The sequence below is a fragment of the Pelodiscus sinensis genome, chromosome 4, assembly GCF_049634645.1.
Source record: "Pelodiscus sinensis isolate JC-2024 chromosome 4, ASM4963464v1, whole genome shotgun sequence".
Lineage (NCBI taxonomy): Eukaryota > Metazoa > Chordata > Testudines > Trionychidae > Pelodiscus > Pelodiscus sinensis.
In genome coordinates this window covers 31925154-31945381 of record NC_134714.1, presented here as the reverse complement: position 1 = coordinate 31945381, position 20228 = coordinate 31925154, and the positions used below count along the sequence as shown (strand labels likewise).

The 20228-nt window shown below is 40.7% G+C and overlaps 1 protein-coding gene and 1 long non-coding RNA gene across 5 annotated transcripts in view; one reads left to right on the top strand and one right to left on the bottom strand.

The window, feature by feature from the left end:
• The window catches only part of TTC7B (tetratricopeptide repeat domain 7B), a 256223-nt gene extending 254773 nt beyond the window's left edge, over positions 1-1450 (bottom strand). The window contains exon 1 of one of the 3 annotated variants that reach the window (XM_075926715.1): positions 1047-1450. In XM_075926715.1, coding sequence (XP_075782830.1) covers positions 1047-1450 — 404 coding nt within the window. The remainder of the gene's footprint in view (positions 1-1046) is intronic. The other 2 variants (XM_075926716.1, XM_075926717.1) reach the window with 2 other exon arrangements.
• A 163-nt stretch (positions 1451-1613) lies between these two features.
• The window catches only part of LOC112545659 (uncharacterized), a 110437-nt gene continuing 91822 nt past the window's right edge, over positions 1614-20228 (top strand). The window contains exons 1-3 of one of the 2 annotated variants that reach the window (XR_012903328.1): positions 1614-1738; positions 3575-3793; positions 7007-7051. This is a non-coding gene — a long non-coding RNA (uncharacterized LOC112545659). The remainder of the gene's footprint in view (positions 1739-3574; positions 3794-7006; positions 7052-20228) is intronic. The other variant, XR_012903329.1, reaches the window with a different exon arrangement.

The window sequence follows — 20228 nt, the reverse complement described above, 5'->3', positions numbered from 1 at the left end:
GGGCTTGTTTCAAATCATATGATACATTATTTCTCCCATCATCCTATAATTCCTCTTCTCTACTATTAAAATTGTATTTTGCAGTCATTTAATCCACACACGTATCAGGTATAGTTTGTACAGGACAGAATGCAAACATGTCTTACGTGTAGTGTTACAACTCTTATGGTACACTTTTCAAAATGTTAATTAAAAATACGGTATTTCCACCAGGAACCCAAACTTCTCCGAGTATTGCATGAATTATAAACTGAAGTGTTTTAATAGTTTCATGCACATGATCAACCTGTGTGATCCACAAGACTTAACATCAGCTTAAAATACAAGAGTAATCATTTAACATAAGGGCTCTCATCAACAGCTTAAAATTTAAGATAAACCGCTAGACCTTCAGCACAAGTGGTTATCTCTACTGCTAAAAGGTGTGTGCTCTCCTATAAAGCAAGTCTTAATTTGAGAAATTTAATCGGTGAGTTTAAAGCACTCTTTTTAGAGGACCATTTGATGTGTCAGTGTATTCGCCTAGTTTATACAGAGACCCTTCTGCTTTGCTCTCCCTATAAAAGTCAGTTACACTTTATAAACATAAACGGAGTCCTCCCCCTCCATTCATTTCTTCCTGTGAGGTCACGGCCCTGCTCTCACCTGTACCCCAGCCCTCCTTCCATTTCCCTCCCCCCGGCGGGGGCCAGGCAAAAGCCTGCAAAACACTCAGCGCTACAGGGGCTCTCCCTGTCTAAATCTCCTCTCCAGCCCCATCAACGCGCCACAGCAGCTCTGCCTGAGCGGCTCAAACACCCGGGGAAACCAACAGCGTCAGCGCCAGACCCCCCATTCAGAGCAACGCACGCTCGCGAGGATACCCCCCCCCCCGCTCATTCATTCCCTTTGCCCGCTCAGCCCCGTGAGCGGTTCCCCTCCCTGCTGCACCTGCCGGGCCGGGCAGGCCCCACCCCTAGGAGAGGCCGCGCTGTAGCCACCGGCTTCCTGTCCTCCCCCGGCCGGGCCCGGCCCCCAGCTCAGTCCTTCCTACCCCGGCCCCGCACCGTTGGCGATGAGCTTGGCCGAGAGCTGCTTTACGAGCTCGGGGATCCGCTCCCACTGGCACTCGGAGCGGCACCGCTCGATCTCCGTCTCCAGCCGCGAGCCCGCCTTCTTCGTAGCCATGGCCGGGGTCCCCGGGGGCCGGCAGCAGGACAGAGCGCTTCCTCGGCGGCGGCGGCGGCGGCTGCAGTGAGGGAGGGGGAACGTGAGGGCCGAGCGCAGGGAGCGCAACGCCGGGAGCGGCGCCCCCTAGCGGAGCTCGGCCTGCCTGCAGAGGCGGGGGGGGGGGAGGGGGGCGGGGCTGGTCGGGGCGGGGGTCGGAACAGAGACCGTTACAGCCGCCCTGTACTGTACTATTCCCGCCCAGCGTCCACTCCCTCCAGGGCGAAGCAACTGAAGGTGACATTCAGACCCGGGCTCCTCGGACCCGCGTTGCTCTGTGCCGCCTCCACCCAGCAACCCCCTCGCAACGCAGTAACGCTCCCGCCCCTCTCTCCGCTGAAGCCGCGGTGGTTCCCCCGTCCGGCTCCTGCTCCGGCTCTCGTTACAGCGGCGCTGGCAGGCGAGGCGCGCCCTTAGGGGAAGCAGAGGGCAGCAGCCGTGGAGAGAGTTGGGGAGTAGGGCAACATTGCAGAGCCGCCCTCGGGCCGTTGCGGAGCAGGGATGGTGGCTGCTCAGCGCTAGGAGAGAAGAGGTCGGCTGGCTGGGAAAGGGCGGGCAGGATTCCCAGTGAACTGATAGAAAGGCAGGGGAAGAGATTAGAAATGCTTCCGCTACCCAAGAGGGAAAGGGATCGTTTTGAAACTATGGCTTATTTGTAGGGGGGAAACAGACAAGGTGGCAAATAATTTGAATTAGAGGAATGAGTCTTGGAATTATGTTGTTAGAAAATAAGTGAAATTTGAGTGGGTAAGACTTCTGAGTCTGAATTCCTAGCCCCATAGACTAAAGTTAGAAAGTAGTTATGAGTTTAGATCTTTAAATACATGGAAATTTTAAAATGAGATTACGCTTTGAAACAAAGTCAAAACATTTTGTTTTACATGTCAAACCATTTAAAAACAAAGTCAATTCATTCCAAACTATTTGACAATTTTGAGAAGTTTGTCAACCTGAAATAGATTTTTTTTTAAGTAAATTATTTTATTTTATTTTGGCCTGGGTCTAAAATACAGATTGAGAGCTTTTTTTAAAAAAAGTGGCCACTGTTAGAATTTTTTTGTCTTTTTTTTTTGTCTCAGAGGGGTTGCTCTGTTAGTCTGTTTCTCTAAAAACAAGGGCTACGTCTACACTGGCATGATTTCCGTTAAAAGCACTTGCGAAAAGAGCGTCTAGATTGGCACAGATGCTTTTCCACAAAAGCACTTTTTGCGGAAAAGCGTCCGTGCCAATCTAGACACGGTTTTGCGCAAGAAAGCCCCAATCACCATTTTCACGATCGGGGCTTTTTTGCGCAAAACAATACCACGTTGTCTACACTGGCCCTCTTGTGCAAAAGCATTTGCACAAGAGGGCTTTTGCCCAAACGTGAGCAGCATAGTATTTACGCAAGAACACTGACAATCTTACATGAGATCGTCAGCGTTCTTGTGGAAATTAAAGCAGCTAGTGTAGACAGCTGGCAAGTTTTTCCGCAAAAGCAATTGCTTTTGCGGAAAAACTTGCCAGTCTAGATGCAGCTAAGGAGTCTGGTGGCACCTTGAAGACCAAGGCCAGGTCCACACTACAGCAGAAAGTTGGCATAAGAGGTTACTCACACGTGCAGTAACAGGCATTCTTCAAGATGAGTGTCCCTGTGGGTGCTCCACATCAGGCTGGTGTGCCACTGCAGCAGCGCTGAGGATCAGAGTTTTCAGAGAACTGTCCTTAGGGCTGTGCATGTGCGTGCTTCTAGCCATACACTCCTGTGCAGGTGGAGGGCATGTGTGAACCCCACCTCCACCCTGGAGAAAGTCCCCCTAGCAAGGCCAGATCTCCGAAGTAGAGGGGAACAAGGGAGGGTAGTGGAGTGCCCAGAGGGATACTCATCTCAAAGAACATCAATTATTACACAGGTGACTAATTTACTCTTCTTCAAGAGATGTCCCTGTGGGTGCTCTGCATCAGGTGACTACAAAGCTATATGGATTTATGGAAGCAGGGACTTCGGATCGGGCATAAAAGCAGTACAACTCCGGAAGATCAACTGCTGTACTGTAAATCTGGGAAGTGAAGATGTGGCCTAACATTTATTTGAGCATAAGTGTCCATAGGTAAAAACCACTGTTAGGTACATCTGATGAAGTGGTTTTTCCCACAAAAGCTTATGCCCAAATAAATCTGTTAACCTTTGGGGTGTCACAGGACTCCTCACCCTTTTTAAGCTACTCAACTTGGACATCCTAGCCTTATTTTCAGAGGTACAGAAATTCAATACCTTACCTTCTAATTAAGTCAGAGTTTTGAGTGCTCAGCCTTCTGAAAATGAGAACAAGGTCTCTAAATACAGTTGCTACTTCTGAAAATTTGATATAAAATTATTTTCCCACAGCTAACAAAGTAAATCTATGGAAGAGTTGGAAACCACATCCAGATACTCTGAGCCCCAGTGACTGGCTGAAAGTTAACATCTCGTGCTTTGAGGTGGCCAATGCCGTGTTTAGTTCTCAGAAAGTATCAGCTCAATTTGAAGCAATAGTTTACAATGTTACGAACCTTTAGGAAAGGGATGGCAAAGACAGAAAATATCGTAACAGTGTATAAATCCATGGTGAGTACTTACCTGGAATATTGTGTGCATTTCTGATCTTCCCATCTCAAAAAAACCCCAAAACTTGAAAAGGTGCAGAGCAGAGATTAGATTTAAAAGACTGAGGCTATTAGAAAGGAAACAACTATGGGAGAATGATAACTTTTCATAAAATCATAAATGCTGTGGAGAGTTATTTACCCCTTCACTTTAGCACAAGAACCTGGAGTCACCAAGTGACATTAATAGGCATGTGTTTTAAAACAAACACAGTGAAGGAACTTCATTTAATGCATAATCAACTTGTGGAACTCTTTGCCAGGGGATGTTGTGAAGGCCAAAACTATAACTGGATTTAAAAAAAGGTACATTCCTAGAGGATAGTTCCATCAATAGCTATTAACCAAGATGGTCAGGGATGATCTGGGTGTCCCTAGGCCTTTGATTGCCAAATGCTAGAACTGGATGGTAAGGGATGGATCATCTGATAATGGGCTGGTTAAATCCCTTTGAAGTATATTGCATTGGCTACTGTCAGAAAACAGGATACACTAGGTTAGATGGATCATAGCTCTGCCCTAATATGGACTTTATGTCCTTGTTACTTCACAGATACACTGACCAGAAAGTCTTTCCCAGTACTTTTTTTGTTTCGTAGTAACAGAGATGTAGCCGTGTTAGTCTGATCTTGCTAAAACAAAAGAGAGTACTATGCAGCACTTTAAAGACCATCTTGTTAGTCTTTAAAGTGCTGTATAGTTCTCTCTTTTTTTGTTTCAGTCATCTGCGTCTTGATGCTTTCAATAGCATTGCAAGTTGATAACAAATCCAGACATTGTTAACTGGCCACTTACAAAGTTCAGTTATAGCACTTCCGATCCTAGTCCAATTTCAAACAATACATTTCAGTTTGAAAAATATGAAAGAGAATGGAAACAAACACTGTCTCTATCTTAAGATGCATGATGAAGTGTGACAAAGTGGAAGGTGGAAAAACACAACCAAAGAATAGAGGAAATGATGGACCACACCTTTTTCTGGTGTAATGTCAAGAGCCCAGAACTATTTACCCTCACCTTAAAATGGTGCATAGCTGCAGATATAATTAGCAGAATAATTAAAATAAGAATCAGGAGCAGAGGGGAACTAAGAAAGATATTTTTAAACATGTTATTGATCTAGCCACAAAAAATGTGAAAATAACATGTTAAACATTCCAAAAGAATGTGTTGCTCATAGGTCTATGAAGATTTTGGGGCATTTAACACCTTTTTAAAGTAAAATTTCATTAGTGTTGCTTCACCAAAAATTATCTTGTCAAGTGCATTGCTATAAAGATATTTAACATAACAGATCAATAAAAATGTATTGGTCTAGCAGAACCGACTGTTGAAGTTAAACTTGTTAAAAGGAGTGAAAAAAATATTTCAAAGTGCATTGAAATTTAAGACTATTTACTCTTCTCTATCATAAGCGGAGTTTCACTGTAATTGGAGTCCCCTGTTGATGACCAATCTCATTTAAAATACATCAGAAACTTATTAACATACAAAATATTAATTTAAGGAGGATGTTGGATCCAGAATATGTTTTGCCAGCTCCGTGATCCTATTTGCTCTTTGTTGTTCTTCTGAAAATAAAGAAACAAAAGACAGGACTATGCAGCACGTTAAAGACTTACAAGATGGTTTATTAGGTGATGAGCTTGTTAGTCTTTAAAGTGCTGTATCGTCCTGTCTTTTGTTTCAGCAAGACCAGACTAACACGACTACATCTCTATTACTATTCTGAAAATAAAGAGATATTTGATTTCTGGAAGTAACCTGTTTAGCAAGTTACCACTGAAATGCATGCTCACATACTTAGTTCTTGTCTTAACTAAGGGTGGGGTGGGGGGGAAGAAGTGTTCTTGAGTTAGATAACTTAGGGTAAATCATAGGCTACGTCTATATTGCATGCTTATTTCAAAATAACTCATGTTATTTAGAAATAGTGTGTCTATACAGCAAGCCCATTATTTCAAAATAATTTTGAAATAACTGGTTTCTTACTCTGACTTCCGCAACCCTCGTTTCATGAGGAGTAAGGGAAGTTGAAGGAAGAGTGTTCTTCAACTTCCTGCTGTGTAGAGAGCACACACAAAAAAATGAGTTAAGCTACTTTGACTAAAGCTAAGCAGTTAACTTAGCTGAAGTTGTGTATCTTAACTCGACTTTAGCCCACAGTGTGAACATACCCTTAGTGAAGATAACCCAGTATAGTTTTCTCAAGAGTTATCTGGTCAAGTTAAGAGATTATTACTCATCTGTGCAGTAACTAACGTTCTTTAAGATCCCTATGGGTGCTCCACTATATGTATTTTGGTGCCCTGTGTAAATAACTGGAGATTTACAGCAGCAGTAAAGGTGGTGCCATTCTCTTCTTTGAGGAATGTCCCCATGGGGGGTTCCACTGTAGGTGGCTACAGAACACTACCTTATGCAATTGGAAGGAGGGGCTTCAGAGGTTATCCATGTACATTAGAGATTTCAGCCATGCTGAATTGTGTGTCCTGTGAGGCATATTTATGGTGTAACCATATTTATGGTTTAGTAAATGTGTGTGTTGAAGTCCATGTGTCTGGGAATGGTACGTTGTTCAGGAATGCTGTAGAGGCAGCAAGGGCAACCTTCATTTATAGGTGCAGTAATAGTAGATGGCCATGGGTTCTTTTGTGAGGATTCTGAGGACAAGGTTGATATCTCATAACAGTGCTGGTTGTTTTATGGGAAGGAAAACATTCAGTCACTTCAGAAATTATTCTTCGGTGTGCGAAGACAGTGTGGCCATCTATCCCATTATGTTCACATCAGATTGCTGCTAGGTATACTTTAACTGAAGTGTTAGCAAGGCCCTGTTTCTTTAGGGATAGTATATACCATGAAATCTGTGTTATCTGGCACACTCAGGATTAGGGCGTTCTGGTTATCTAAAAATTCTGGTTATCTGAGGGTCCCATCAACCTAGGAAAAACCAATGGACAATAGTAGTAAAACGTAGGTTTTTAGTATCGGTAGTTTTGTAGTGTAAGGCAGTTGGTCTCACATTTCTATTTTGAGTTAAAGATGATTAGTACTTCTTAAATAAAAAATTGTTAAGCCAATCACGGTAAACCAAGCCAGGCCTTTGCACCTGAAGATGTGACAGTATTGTGGCCGAGGGAAATGCCGGTTAACAAAGTTTTTTGGTTAACAGATGTTATAGAATGCTGACGAATGTGGAGACATGGATTCTGCCCAGGTGAGAAAGCAATGCCATTTTTCTGACTATGTAGATCTTGTACTAGGTTTACAATTGTTAAGGATTACTTGTTTTACGTCTTTGGAGCGAACCCTTCAGCAAGCATGCCTTGAGATGTAGAAGTATAATCTTCTACACACAGGTGTTATGATTGTGCTCCTTTCTGGTGATTTATGTTTAACATACATGCTGTGTTGTCTGTAAATATCTTGATCGATCTGTTGTAGATAAGCGGGAGAAAGTACTTGCAAGCATGTCTGATGGCACGGAGTTTGAGCATGCTGATGTGAGATGATGTTCTGTGAAGTAGCTATCAACTCTGGAGGCTAGTTAAACAGAAATTAAAAGGTACAGTGACAAAAGTAAAATCCCTGCAAGCTGCAAGGAAACTTTTCAAGGACACCATAATTGAAGCCTTAAGACTTAAATGTATACCCCAAATTAAAAAACACAGTAAAAGAACCAAAAGAGTGCAACTGTGTTTAACAGCCAAGTAAAAGAAGCAGTGAGAAATAAAAAGGTATTGTTTAAAAAGTGAAAATTAAATCATAGTGAGGAAAATAGAAAGAAGCATAAACTCTGTCAAATTAAGTGAAAAAATATAATAGAAAAGCCAAAAAGGTGTTTGAAGAACAGCTAGCCAAAAACTCAAAATGTAATAGCAAAATGTTTTTTGAGTTCTCCAGAAGCAGGAAGTCTGCTAAATAACCAGTGGGGCTACTGGACAATTGAGATGCTAAAGGAGCACTCAAAGGGTATGTCTACACTACCACCCTAGTTCGAACTAGGGTGGTTAATGTAGGCAACCGAAGTTGCAAATGAAGCCCGGGATTTAAATATCCCGGACTTCATTTGCATCTTGCCGGGCGCCGCCATTTTTAAATCCCCGGTAGTTCGGACTCGGTGCCCGCGGCTACACGCAGCACGGAGTAGGTAGTTCGGATTAGGCTCTCTAATCCGAACTACCGGTACACCTTGTTGCCTACATTAACCACCCTAGTTTGAACTAGGGTGGTAGTGTAGACATACCCAGAGATAGTAAGATCATTGCAGAGAAACTAAATAAATTCTTTGCTTTGGTCTTCATGGCTGAGGATGTTAGGGAGATTCCCAACTTGAGCCATTCTTTTTAGGAGACAGATCTGAGGAATTGTCCCAAATTGAGGTGTTCTTAGACGAGCTTTTGGAACAAATTGATAAACAGTAACAAGTCACCGGGACCAGATGGCAGTCACCCAAGAGTTCTGAAAGAACTCAAATGAGAAACTGTGGAACAATTTGTAACCTATCCTTTAAATCATCTTCTGTACCTAATGACTGGAAGATAGCTAATGTGCTGTCAATATTGTAAAAGGGCTCTAGAGGTGATGCCGACAATTACAAACTGGTAAATCTAATGTCAGTATCAGGCAAATTAGTTGAAACTATGGTATAGAACAGAATTGTCAGACACACAGATGAACATCATTTGTTGGGGGAAAAGTCAACATGGTTTCTGTAAAGGGAAATCATAACTCGCTAATCTACTAGAGTTATTTGAGAGGGATCAGCAAGCATGTAGACAAGGAGGATCCAGTGGATATAGTATACTAAGATTTCCAGAAAGCCTTTTACAAGGTCCCTCACCAAAGACTCAAGTAAAGTAAGTTGTCATGGGATAAGAGTGAAGGTCCTCTCATGGATGAATAACTGGTTAAAAGACAGAAAACTAAGGGTAGGAATAAATTATCAGTTTTCAGACTAGGGAGACGTAATAAGAAGTGTCCCCCCAAGGGTCTGTACTGGGACCAATTCTATTCAAGATTTTTATAAATGATCTGGAGAAAGGGGTAAAAGGAAGTTTTTCTTCACTCAGCACACAGTCAGCCTTTGGAACTCCTTGGCAGAGGATGTGGTGAAGGCTAGAACTTTAACAGGATTCAAAAAAGAGCTAGGTAGATTCATGGAGATTAGGTCCATCAATGGCTATTAGCCAGGATGGGTAGAAATGGTGTCCCTAGCCTCTGTTTGTCTGGATATGGATGACAGGAAAAGGATCATGTGAGGATTACCTGTTGTGTTCCCTCCCTCTGGGGCATGTGGTAATGGCCACTGTTGATAGACAAAATACTGGGCTAGACTGTTGGCCTGACCCAGTATGGCCATTCTTATGTTCTTAAACAGGGAGGTGGCAAAATCTGCAAATACTATCTGCTCAAGACAGTTAAGAAAAAAGCAGACTGTGAAAAGCTTCAAAAGAAGCTCACAAAACTAGGTGACTGGGCAACAAAATGGCAAATAAATTTTAATGTTGATAAATGCAAAGTAATGCACATTGTAAAAAAATAATCCCAACTATACATATAAAATGATGGGGACTAATTTAGCTAGTACCATGAGAGAGAGAGATGTTGGAGTCATTGTGGATAGTTCTCTGTGCAGCAGCAGTCAAAAAAGAAAACAGAATGTTAGGAATCATTAACAAAGGGATAGAGAATAAGACAGAAAATATCTTCTTGCCTCTATATAAATCCATGGTATGCTCAGATCTTGAATATTGCATACAGATGTGGTCACCTTATCTCAAGAAAGATATACAGGCAGTCCCTGGGTTACATGGATACAACTTACATCGGATCCCTACTTACAAACGGGGTGAGGCAACCCCGCACTAGCTGCTTCCCCCCAGCAGACCAGGGAGACGCGAAGCTAGTGCCCCCCCAGCAGACCAGGGAGACGCGGAGTGGCTTTTCTCAGCAGACACCTCAGCTTGAGAATAAAGGACTGAGGGAAGTGAGGTGTGGGAGAATAAAACTGAGCTCTGGAGAAATGTTTGGCTAGACTTTCCCCTACAATATGTACCAGTTCCGACTTGCATACAAATTCAACTTAAGAACAAACCTACAGTCCCTATCTTGTATGTAACCCGGGGACTGCCTGTATTGGCATTGGAAAAGACTCAGAAAAGGGCAACAAAAATGATTAGGGGTTTGGTCCCATATAATGAGAGATTAAAACGATTGGGACTTTTCAGTTTAGAAAAGAAGAGACTAAGATGATAGAGGTCTATAAAATCATGACAGTTATGGAGAAAGTGAATAAGGAAAAGTATCAGAGGGGTAGCCGTGTTAGTCTGGATATGCAAAAGAGACAAGGAGTCCTGTGGCACCTTATAGACTAACAGATGTATTGGAGCATAAGCTTTCGTGGGCAAAGACCCACTTCGTCAGATGCACGTAGTGGAAATTTCCAGAGGCAGGTATAAATATGCAGGCCAGAATAAGGCTAGAGATAACTTGGTAGATTCAGTCAGGGAAGGGGAGGCCCACTTCTAGCAGCTGATCTGGAGGTGTGAACGCCAAGAGAGGAGAAACTGCTTTTGTAGTTGGCTAGCCATTCACAGTCTTTGTTTAATCCTAAACTGATGGTGTCAAATTTGCAGATGAATAAGGAAAAGTTATTTACTTGTTCCCATAACATAATAACTATGGGTCACCAAATGAAATTAATAGGTAGCAGGTTTAAAAAAAACAAAAGGAAGGTTTTATTTCACACAGTGCACAGTCAACCTATGAAACTCCTTGGCAGAGGATGTTGTAAAGTCCAGGACATTAACAGGTTCAAAAGAGAGCTAGATACATTCATGGAGGTTAGGTCCATCAGTGGCTATTAGCCAGGATTGGTGGGGGGGCAGAGGGGAAAAGCAGTGTTCCAGGCTTCTATTTGTCAGTGGTTGGAAATGGATGACAGGAGAGGGATCACTTGATGATTAACTGTTCTTTTCACTCGCTCTGGGGCATTTAGCATTGGCCACTGTCGGGATAGTAGGCTAGATGGACCTTTGGTCTGACCCAGTATGACCATTCGTATGTTCTTACGTTTTTAAGAAGGATGACAGCCAGTCCCCTTTCTGTAGTACTGGAATTATGTTTGCCAACATAACCATTCTGAAACGTTGTTTCTCTAGGAACTTGTTTAAACTACCTAAGTCCAAGATATGCCTGCATCCCTCAGTCTTTTTTGGAGATGTGGGGGGTCAGAAAGGATCTGGAGTTAAAACCCTGTTCTCCTGCATTGAGCAGGGATGTGTTCTATCACTCCTACTTGAAGCAGGTGCTGTATCTCTTGTTGCAAAAGGATCTCATGGGAGAGGGTCCCTGAAGAAGGATAGGGAAAGGGGTTGTGTAGGCGGGGCAGACAGAAAGGGAATGGAGTAACACTGTGATATTATTTCCAGCACTCATTTGTCCTCTGTAATTTGCTCCCAAGCCAGATGGTATGAAAGGAGGCAGAACGCAAAATGATGATGGGGAAGTGGGCAATCCTGTTGAATGGGGTTTGTGAAACCCTTGGCCAAGATCTCAAAAGGACTAGCTAGATGTAGAGGGTTGAGAAGGTAGAGGTTATTCTTGATTTTGTCTCCTTCAAAGCTTTTTCTGCCTGCATCTCTAGTCAGGCTTGTTGTTATTGATTTTAAGGTGATAGGCAGAATTGTTTACTATAACAACCCTGTTTTTTCCTGGGCTGGGGAATGTTACATGCCTAGCATCTTGAGCATTGCCCTGGAATCTTTTATGGTATGTAGGGAGGTATTGGTATTTTCTGCAAAAAAGTTTTTAACCTTCAAAAAGGTAGATATTCCACTACTCATACTTCCTAAAGAAAACCAGAGCGATGGAGTCAAGATGTTCAACATAGCATGACTGCAGATGCTAAGGATCTAGGAGAGGTGTCAACAAAGGCAAGAGATACCTGTAGAGCTCTCTTTGCTATGAGCGATCCTTGTGATATGCTTGCTTTGTATAACTCCTTGCTGTCATTTGGCAACTGATCAATAAAAGGTCTCATTTTCTCAAATAAGTTGTAAATATATTTTGCCAGTATGATGGGATAATTCATGATATGGAACTGCAAGGAAACAGATAAGTATAATTTTCTGATGAAGATTTCTATTCTCTTCCAATCCTTGTCATAGGGGGTTGTGTTGTATTGGTTCTGTTTGCCCTTATGATGTACTGCATCTACCGCTAATGAATTTGGGCAGGATGGAAAAAAGGAATTTGTCTTCCTTGGCTGGCACATAGTACTTTCAGTCCATTATCTTGAAAGAGGGTTTGCTAGGGTTTGCCAAATTACATTTGCAGGGTTCATTATGGCCTCATTTAATGGAAAGGCAATCTTTGCTGATGTAGAGGCCTGTAAGATATTTACCACACTTTTAAAAAGTCTTCGAACAATTTAAAATTGTCTCCCGTGGTCAGGGGTGGGAGCATGGTAGTCTCTTCTGGTGGTGATGATCATAGAATCATAGAATAATAGGACTGGAAGGGACCTCAAGAGGTCATCGAGTCCAGCCTCCCGCCCTCAAGGCAGGACCAAGCTCCACCTACACCATCCCTGACAGATGTCTATCTAACCTGTTCTTAAATATCTCCAGAGAGGGAGATTCCACCACCTCCCTTGGCAATTTATTCCAATATTTGACCACCCGGACAGGAATTTTTTCCTAATGTCCAATCTAAACCTCCCCTTCTGCACTTTAAGCCCATTACTCCTTGTCCTGTCCTCAGAAACCAAGAGGAAAAAATTTTCTCCTTCCTCCTTGTGACACCCTTTTAGATATTTGAAAACCGCTATCATGTCCCCTCTTAATCTTCTTTTTTCCAAACTAAACAAGCCCAGTTCATGAAGCCTGGCTTCATAGGTCATGTTCTCTAGACCTTTAATCATTCTTGTCGCTCTTCTCTGTACCCTTTCCAATTTCTCCACATCTTTCTTGAAATGTGGTGCCCAGAACTGGACACTGTACTCCAGCTGAGGCCTAACTAGTGCAGAGTAGAGCGGCAGAATGACTTCATGAGTTTTGCTTACAACACACCTGTTGATACAACCTAGAATCATATTTGCTTTTTTTGCAACAGCATCACACTGTTGACTCATATTCAACTTGTGGTCCACTATGACCCCTAGATCCCTTTCTGCCATGCTCCTTCCTAGACAGTCGCTTCCCATCTTGTATGTATGGAACTGATTGTTCCTTCCTAAGTGGAGCACTTTGCATTTCTCTTTATTAAACCTCATCCTGTTTACCTCTGACCATTTCTCTAACTTGCTAAGGTCATTTTGAATTATGTCCCTATCCTCCAAAGAAGTTGCAACCCCACCCAGTTTGGTATCATCTGCAAACTTAATAAGCGTACTCTCTATCCCAATATCTACATCATTGATGAAGATATTGAACAGTACGGGTCCCAAAACAGACCCTTGAGGAACTCCACTTGTTATCCCTTTCCAGCAGGATTTAGAACCGTTAACAACAACTCTCTGACTATGGTTATCCAGCCAATTATGCACCCACCTTATCGTGGCCCTATCTAAGTTATATTTGCCTAGTTTATCAATAAGAATTATCATGATGATGATGACAGGTGTGTAGGAGGCGTAGTGTCATTCTCCTGGGCCTTCTCTCTCTGGCTATGTCTAGACTGCAAGCCTCTTTCGAAAGAGGCTTTTTCAAAAGAATCTTTCGGAAAAGCCTCTTTCGAAAGAGTGTGTCTAGACTGCAACCTCTTCTTTTGAAAAAGTGAGCCGCTTTTTCGAAAGAGAGCACCCAGGCAGTCTGGATGCTCTGTTTCGAAAAGCTCTGTTTGCATTCAAGAATGCCTTTTTTCGAAAGAACAGTTTCCAAAAAAGGCGTTATTCCTTGTGAAATGAGGATTACCGCCATCGAAAGAAAAGCCGCGTTCTTTCAATTTAATTTTGAAAGAACGCGGCTGTAGTCTAGATGCAGGTGAAGTTTTTTCAAAAAAAGGCTACTTTTTTCAAAAACGCCCTGCAGTCTAGACACAGTCTCTGTGTTATCTTGAGGTGTGTCCAAATGGGGGTGAGCAGGAGGTTCCTACCTCTGTGGAGCAACTGTCCATTTTCCAGAAGGAGCAGATTGTTGGGCTCTGTAGATGATCCATTGATCCCCTCCTGGCCAAGTCGTAGGGAGAGGAATGGGTGGCAGCCTTGGAAATTGTTGCTAAGGCCATCTCTGGATCTATGGTGGTGGAGTCTGTGTTGTAGGTTTGGGAGAGGAATGACAGGACAAGAAAGAAATCTTGTCCTCATTTTCATCGCTTGAAAATAGGGAGCAGAACAAGTTTGTGTAGTTAGTCTGCTAGGCTCCTGGTTCATTGGAATACTGTCAGAACCAAAAAGTGGAGTGCCTGGTAATGAAGATATAGCCAAGTCCAAGTGGGAAGTCAGCAGGCACAGTACAGAGAAGATTGGTGCCGATTACGGTTGGGGGTCAGTCACAGTCTATACCAAAGGTGCTGTTGACAGAGGAGGCTGCAGAAGGTTTCCTTTTGTGCTGGCTGTTCAGTCACTTGTGGTGCTGCCAGTTGCTTTGGTGCAGGAATGACTATTTTGCTCTTGGATTTTGAACCTGATGGAGAGTGTGGCTGCTTTATAAGCTGTAGCCCCTCAGGATTTATTTGTATCAGACGCTCCCTGCACCTGTCTGTCCGATGAGGACAGTGTCATCAGTACTGAGGTGGACTTTGCTTCAGGAAACCGTTTTTTTGAAGGGAAAATATTCCTTGGTGAGGACTCTCTTTTTTGTTTTATGTTTTTCTTTGTTGGTGGGTCCTGAGGAGGTAGAAGATGGGGACCCTGATCTGAGATTTCTGTGGTGAATGCTGGGTTGTCGGGGTTGAGATTCTGACTCATACGTTGGTCTTTAGCAATTTCTCCTGGAGAAGTTTTACTGGAGGACCCATACCTTAAGTGACCTCGCTGATTTTTTGGGGAATATGAGTGTCCTGAAGGCATCTGATACACTCATATTTCCATGACTATCTGAAATGGGTATGAAGAGCCTACAAATGAGGCATCTTTTGAAACTGAGAGAACCTGACATGATGGAGGCTTCATAAGGGGAAAGTCTGGGGAAAGGGATTTTTAAAAATTAAATAATAGGGGAATAACAGTGGGTCTGGTGTAAAAAGTAAAGTAAAGGTGAGTTTAAAGGGGGTATTTTATCTGGAAAATATGAAGTGAGGAGAGCTGCTGTGTTCTGACCTAAGTCTAGGGCAGTAGAGAAGGAACTGAGGGATAGATGTTACATGCTTACAGTGTCACAGCACATTGCCACCAGGGGTACTGCTACTGTAAAGCTATAAGTACAGGGTGCCAAAATATCTACAGTGGAGCACCCATAGGGACACTCCTCAAAAAGAAAAAGACTGTTAGACCAGGTCTACATTACAAACTTATATTAGTATAATTGTGTCGCTCAAGAACATGAAAAATCCATACCCCTCAGCATATTTATGTAGACAAGCTTCTCCCATCCAGATTGGTACTGCCTCTTGGGGAGGTGGATTAACTATGTGGATGGGAGAAGCTCAGTGGCACAACTATATTGGTGCAACTGTGCAGATGCAGTGTTTTAAGTATAGACCTACCTTTAGATAATTTGATTTCATACACTTTTTCTTAATGAAGACAAGGCCATAGTAGAGGGCCCATTGTTTATTTTATTAAGAAATGAAAGCATTAGTCACATTAAAAAATTAAATACAATTGATCACTGTCAATGCTGAAAGTCTCATCCACTACTAAATTATATCCAGTCCACGTTTTAAAAAAAAGGCTGAGAGGATGGCCTTATGCCAAGCCATAAAAGCAAATAAACTTGGGCAAATTTTAGATTTGAGGACTCTACTCTGAAAATGACTTGCAAATAAGCACCTCTTTTGTTTTGTGAAGATGTTTGAATAGAAAACTTAGAATACATATAAGGTTGTATCTTAACAAAGGCTGTGTCCAGACTCAGGGGTTTTTTCGGGAAAAGTAGCCTTTTTCCGAAAAAACTTCACCTGCGTCTAGACTGCAGCCGCGTTCTTTCGAAATTAAACCGAAAGAATGCGGCTTTTCTTTCGACGGCGGTAAACCTCATTGCACGAGGAAGAACGCCTTCTTTCGAAAGTGCTCTTTCGAAAGAAGGCGTTCTTGAATGTAAATAGGGCTTCTTCGAAAGAGAGCATCCAAACTCACTGGGTGCTTTCTTTCGAAAAAGCGGCTTGCTTTTTCGAAAGTTCCGCATGCAGTCTAGACGCTCTCTTTCGAAAGAGGCTCTTTCGAAAGTATCTTTCGAAAGAGCCTCTTTCGAAAGAGGCTTGCAGTCTAGACATAGCCAAAGTGGTAATCACTGAGAAGTGTGCTTCACTGATTTATTTAAGGACACTATGGATGCAGGATCATAACCTGTTATATAATTCCTACCCCTCCAATCTGTGATCAGTATACAAAGCAAAATAATCCCATTGTCCAGTATAATCCAATGAAACAAAATGTGTGTTCCAGTTGCTGTGAATTTAGAACAAAAATGCAGTGATCGTCTGTTTTGGTACCTTAATGAAAGTACCAAAACAAACAGTTAAGAAAATAAAATATATTTTCCTTAGTGTACTCCATTAGATTTTTTATTATTATGGAAAATAAAACATGGTAAAATTGAAAGAATCAAATTAATGTTGACTGTGTTCTCAAATTACGTGCGGCTTTGCTATTTTAGATCTTTCTATTAAGATGGCAGAGATTTTGACATTGGATTGATTTTGATTTTGGAAATTACCAAAATTTTTATTTTTTTCAAGGAATATGGATAATAAATAACTAAAAATGGAACAGGAGCTTCGAAAAACCATGTGAGACTGCTGGGGTTGATTCTGGGTCTGTTTTCTAACCACAAAGGCAATCAATCAGACAAGTATACATATCCTAGGTGGTGGGGCATGGGTGTTGCTGGACCAGAGAGTGCCAGACTAGAGAGGTTCAACCTCTACCCTAACTCAAGACTTTGACACTGTTAAAAGATCCAGACCTCTCAAGATCATGGTAATAACATAGTTCAGATAAACCAAAAGTGAAATGAACTACCATGAAGTTTTTCAGTATTCAAGATTTTGTACTTAAGTTTATTTTTAAAGGTAAAACAAATACATGTGTGAACATACAATTATGTAAATGTAAGCCCTTACTCCTTTTTAAAGTTAAATTCACACACAAAACACTTCAAAGAAATCCAAAATACAAGACAGCACATTCCTACAGAATTGATGTGCAACTCTGTTGTTGCTGTTAAGTTGATACAACTCACTCAGTACTTGCCTATTACAAGAAAAACAAACTTCAACACTTTGAAAAGAATGCATGTCTTTGCAACTTTTAGACAAGTACCTGTTGATTTCTTACAATTCTCAATAAATAATCCATAGTATAACCCCCTTGATTTGTACATTTCATCTTTAATGAATGTTGGTGCCAACCATCACCATAATAAAGCATTTAGGAGACATTAACATTGCTTAGCATATATACAGCAACAGAAGAAAAAACAGATTGGCAGTTTTCTGTCTTAATAACTGGAAAGGAACCAAAGTTCCACATTACACAATAAGTTAACATTTTTAAGTTCTAGCCCAGCTAGAATTAAACAAGCCCAACAAGGCATTGTTTACTATCATTAGCTAAATATATGAATATAAACTGTATAATAGTACACATAGTACTTTTGAGTAAAAGCTATTATAATATATTAAATTTTGTAATGCTACCTAAAAATATCGAAATCCCTTTTCAAGTTTTTAAAATGGCATTCTTTGAGGTTAGAATATAAAAGAAACTGAACGCTGATAGTCAGAGTAACATTTACTCACTCCTTAGAACATCTTATGTTCTTAAAAAAATCTTCACAGATCTAGAAACACACAAATGAAATATGGGTCACACACGTGTCAGTTGACCTCACCACAGACTGAGAAAATAGGCTAAACAACTAAAGTCCTTGCATAAGGAGATAAAATTTTTTCTTGAATTTGAACAATTAACATTTAAATGAAAATCTTTCCTCTTCAAAATAAAAAATATCTGCTCATGATAGAATCTTCAATCTGAAGGTTCTAACTCACCAAATACTTCGCTGCATCACTTACCTTCCCCGTACCAATTCTTTGATATTCTTCAAAGATGTGCCCTCTTTTAACAGTTAGCTATAGCTCATGTTAGTAGGAAGCACAGATGTTGACAAAGTAAAGCTCATTAGAAGTAAGTCTCAATCAATTAAAAATATTAGCTCTTTATAGACTGCTACGTAATCCAGTAAAATCTCAACTATAGCACATACTCTCTAATATTCTATTTCAGATGGGACGTTACCATTGTAGTTATGTCATTTCTGTTAAACTGGAGGAGCAGATACAAAAGACAATCAGACTGAGATTCTTTTCATAGACAACCATACCAGATGGGAACAAGACTGTACTAATAGTTCAATTACAACAAAGATCAGTTAATAAAAAGCATACACTGAAATTCAACATTCCATAGTTTAGGCCCACTCCTACAGTATCTAGATCTTATCATAAATGTTAGGAAAAGTCCTTAAGATTTTAAATATATATTATAAAAATATAAGGTGTGCCTTCTTCAAGACATCTAGAAAACCCTATTACTAATGGGCCAAAAATGCTTCAAATTCCAGTATCTCTGAAGATACCGGTAACTCTGCAGCAGTTAAACATTATTCCAGAGCTATAGTGAAACTAACAGTTTTGCTCCACTATCAAAGAACAAGATAAAAGGAGTCAATTTCAGCACAGAAAAGAAAAGAAGTTTCTAAATGGAAACGATCAGACTTGCAGAGAAAGATAATTTATTTTTTACTTCTAAAATGAAAGTATAAAATATTTTAAATATTACTGTACCCTTTTAAGAAAAAAGATGCACTTACAAAAAAATTGTAGCAGAAGCATTAAACCATTTTCTTACCACATTAGCCAACATGTAGTAAATAATATAAGAATGTGATGAAAACAAGGCAGTTTGTGTTTTTCACTTTAGCACATCAAAGTCAACACTAGCAAGGGATAAGGCTGGTGTCCAATCTTTTTTAAAGGATCACAATAGATACTTAAACTAGTTTCCTAGTTTAAGTTTAGACTGACTAAGCCCCTAACTCTGGGCCACCCACATTCTGGTAAGGAAGCAGGGAATGGAGAACCTAGTCAGTCTCTTTTCTCTCTCTTGCACCACTAAAGACTGCCACTGAGAATGCTGCTGAGCAGCTGCAACAGGGAAGGAACATCAAATAACTGCTCAGAACACTTGGGGCTCATGGCTGAAATGGCTCATGGAGCTACAGGAAAAATAGTAAGAAAGTTGGGGAAAGTGCTCAGTATTGCCTTCCCTTAGCAGCATAGCTGATTCAAGGAGTTCAGTTTTAAAACTGCTAAGCGTGGTGCAGTAAATATATTTTTAATTAATAATCAAATATAATTTTTCTTCTTTACACAATTACCCTTGAAAACCAGAATTTAGTGCCTTGAAGCCTCAGGTTGGACACCACTGATATAGACCATAGTTTCTAACATGGAAAGTTATCCAGTTAATTTTTTTATCTCATTCAGCACCAATAAATGTTGTAAGGGAGATTTTTATAGGATTTAGATATTTAAAATTAAGAGAAGTACCACCATAATGATTGTTTTTTATTACTTCTTGAGGATTTAATGTGAATGGCAATGTGCAAGATAAAATAAAGAGAGTCCCTGCCTTAAGGAATTTGCATAATCCAAACTAATAACTGCAAGGAAAATGGCCATATCAGTCCTATATTTTAAAATATCTAAAAAAATTAAAAATAATCATAACAATGCAAAGCAAAGGCCACAATTAGAATGTAAACACTAATACATAACAAAAGGACAAGCATAGAAACAGATAGCAATTGATATAAATTAGACATTTATGAAGTACAGAAAATTCTTAAGGAAGACTACAGACAATGGGCAACATTCATGACTGGAAGGGATAAAGAAAATAAGAAGCTCTTAAAATATATTAAAAAAATAAATCCTAGCAATGGTAATGGTCCTTTAGTAGACAGAGACAGTATCATTATTAATAACAATGCACAAAAGGCAAAAGTGTTCAGTAAATAGTTCTGTTCTGTAATTCGAAAGAAGCAGGATGATATATTTCTATCATAGTGATAAAGTTATTTTCATTCCATTAGCAACTGAGGAGGACGTTAGATAATATCTACTATGAATAAACATTTTAAAATCAGTAAGTCTGAATAACTTGCACCCAAGACTCCTACAAGAAGATCTCTGTCTCACTGATATTAATTTTTAATACATTTTGG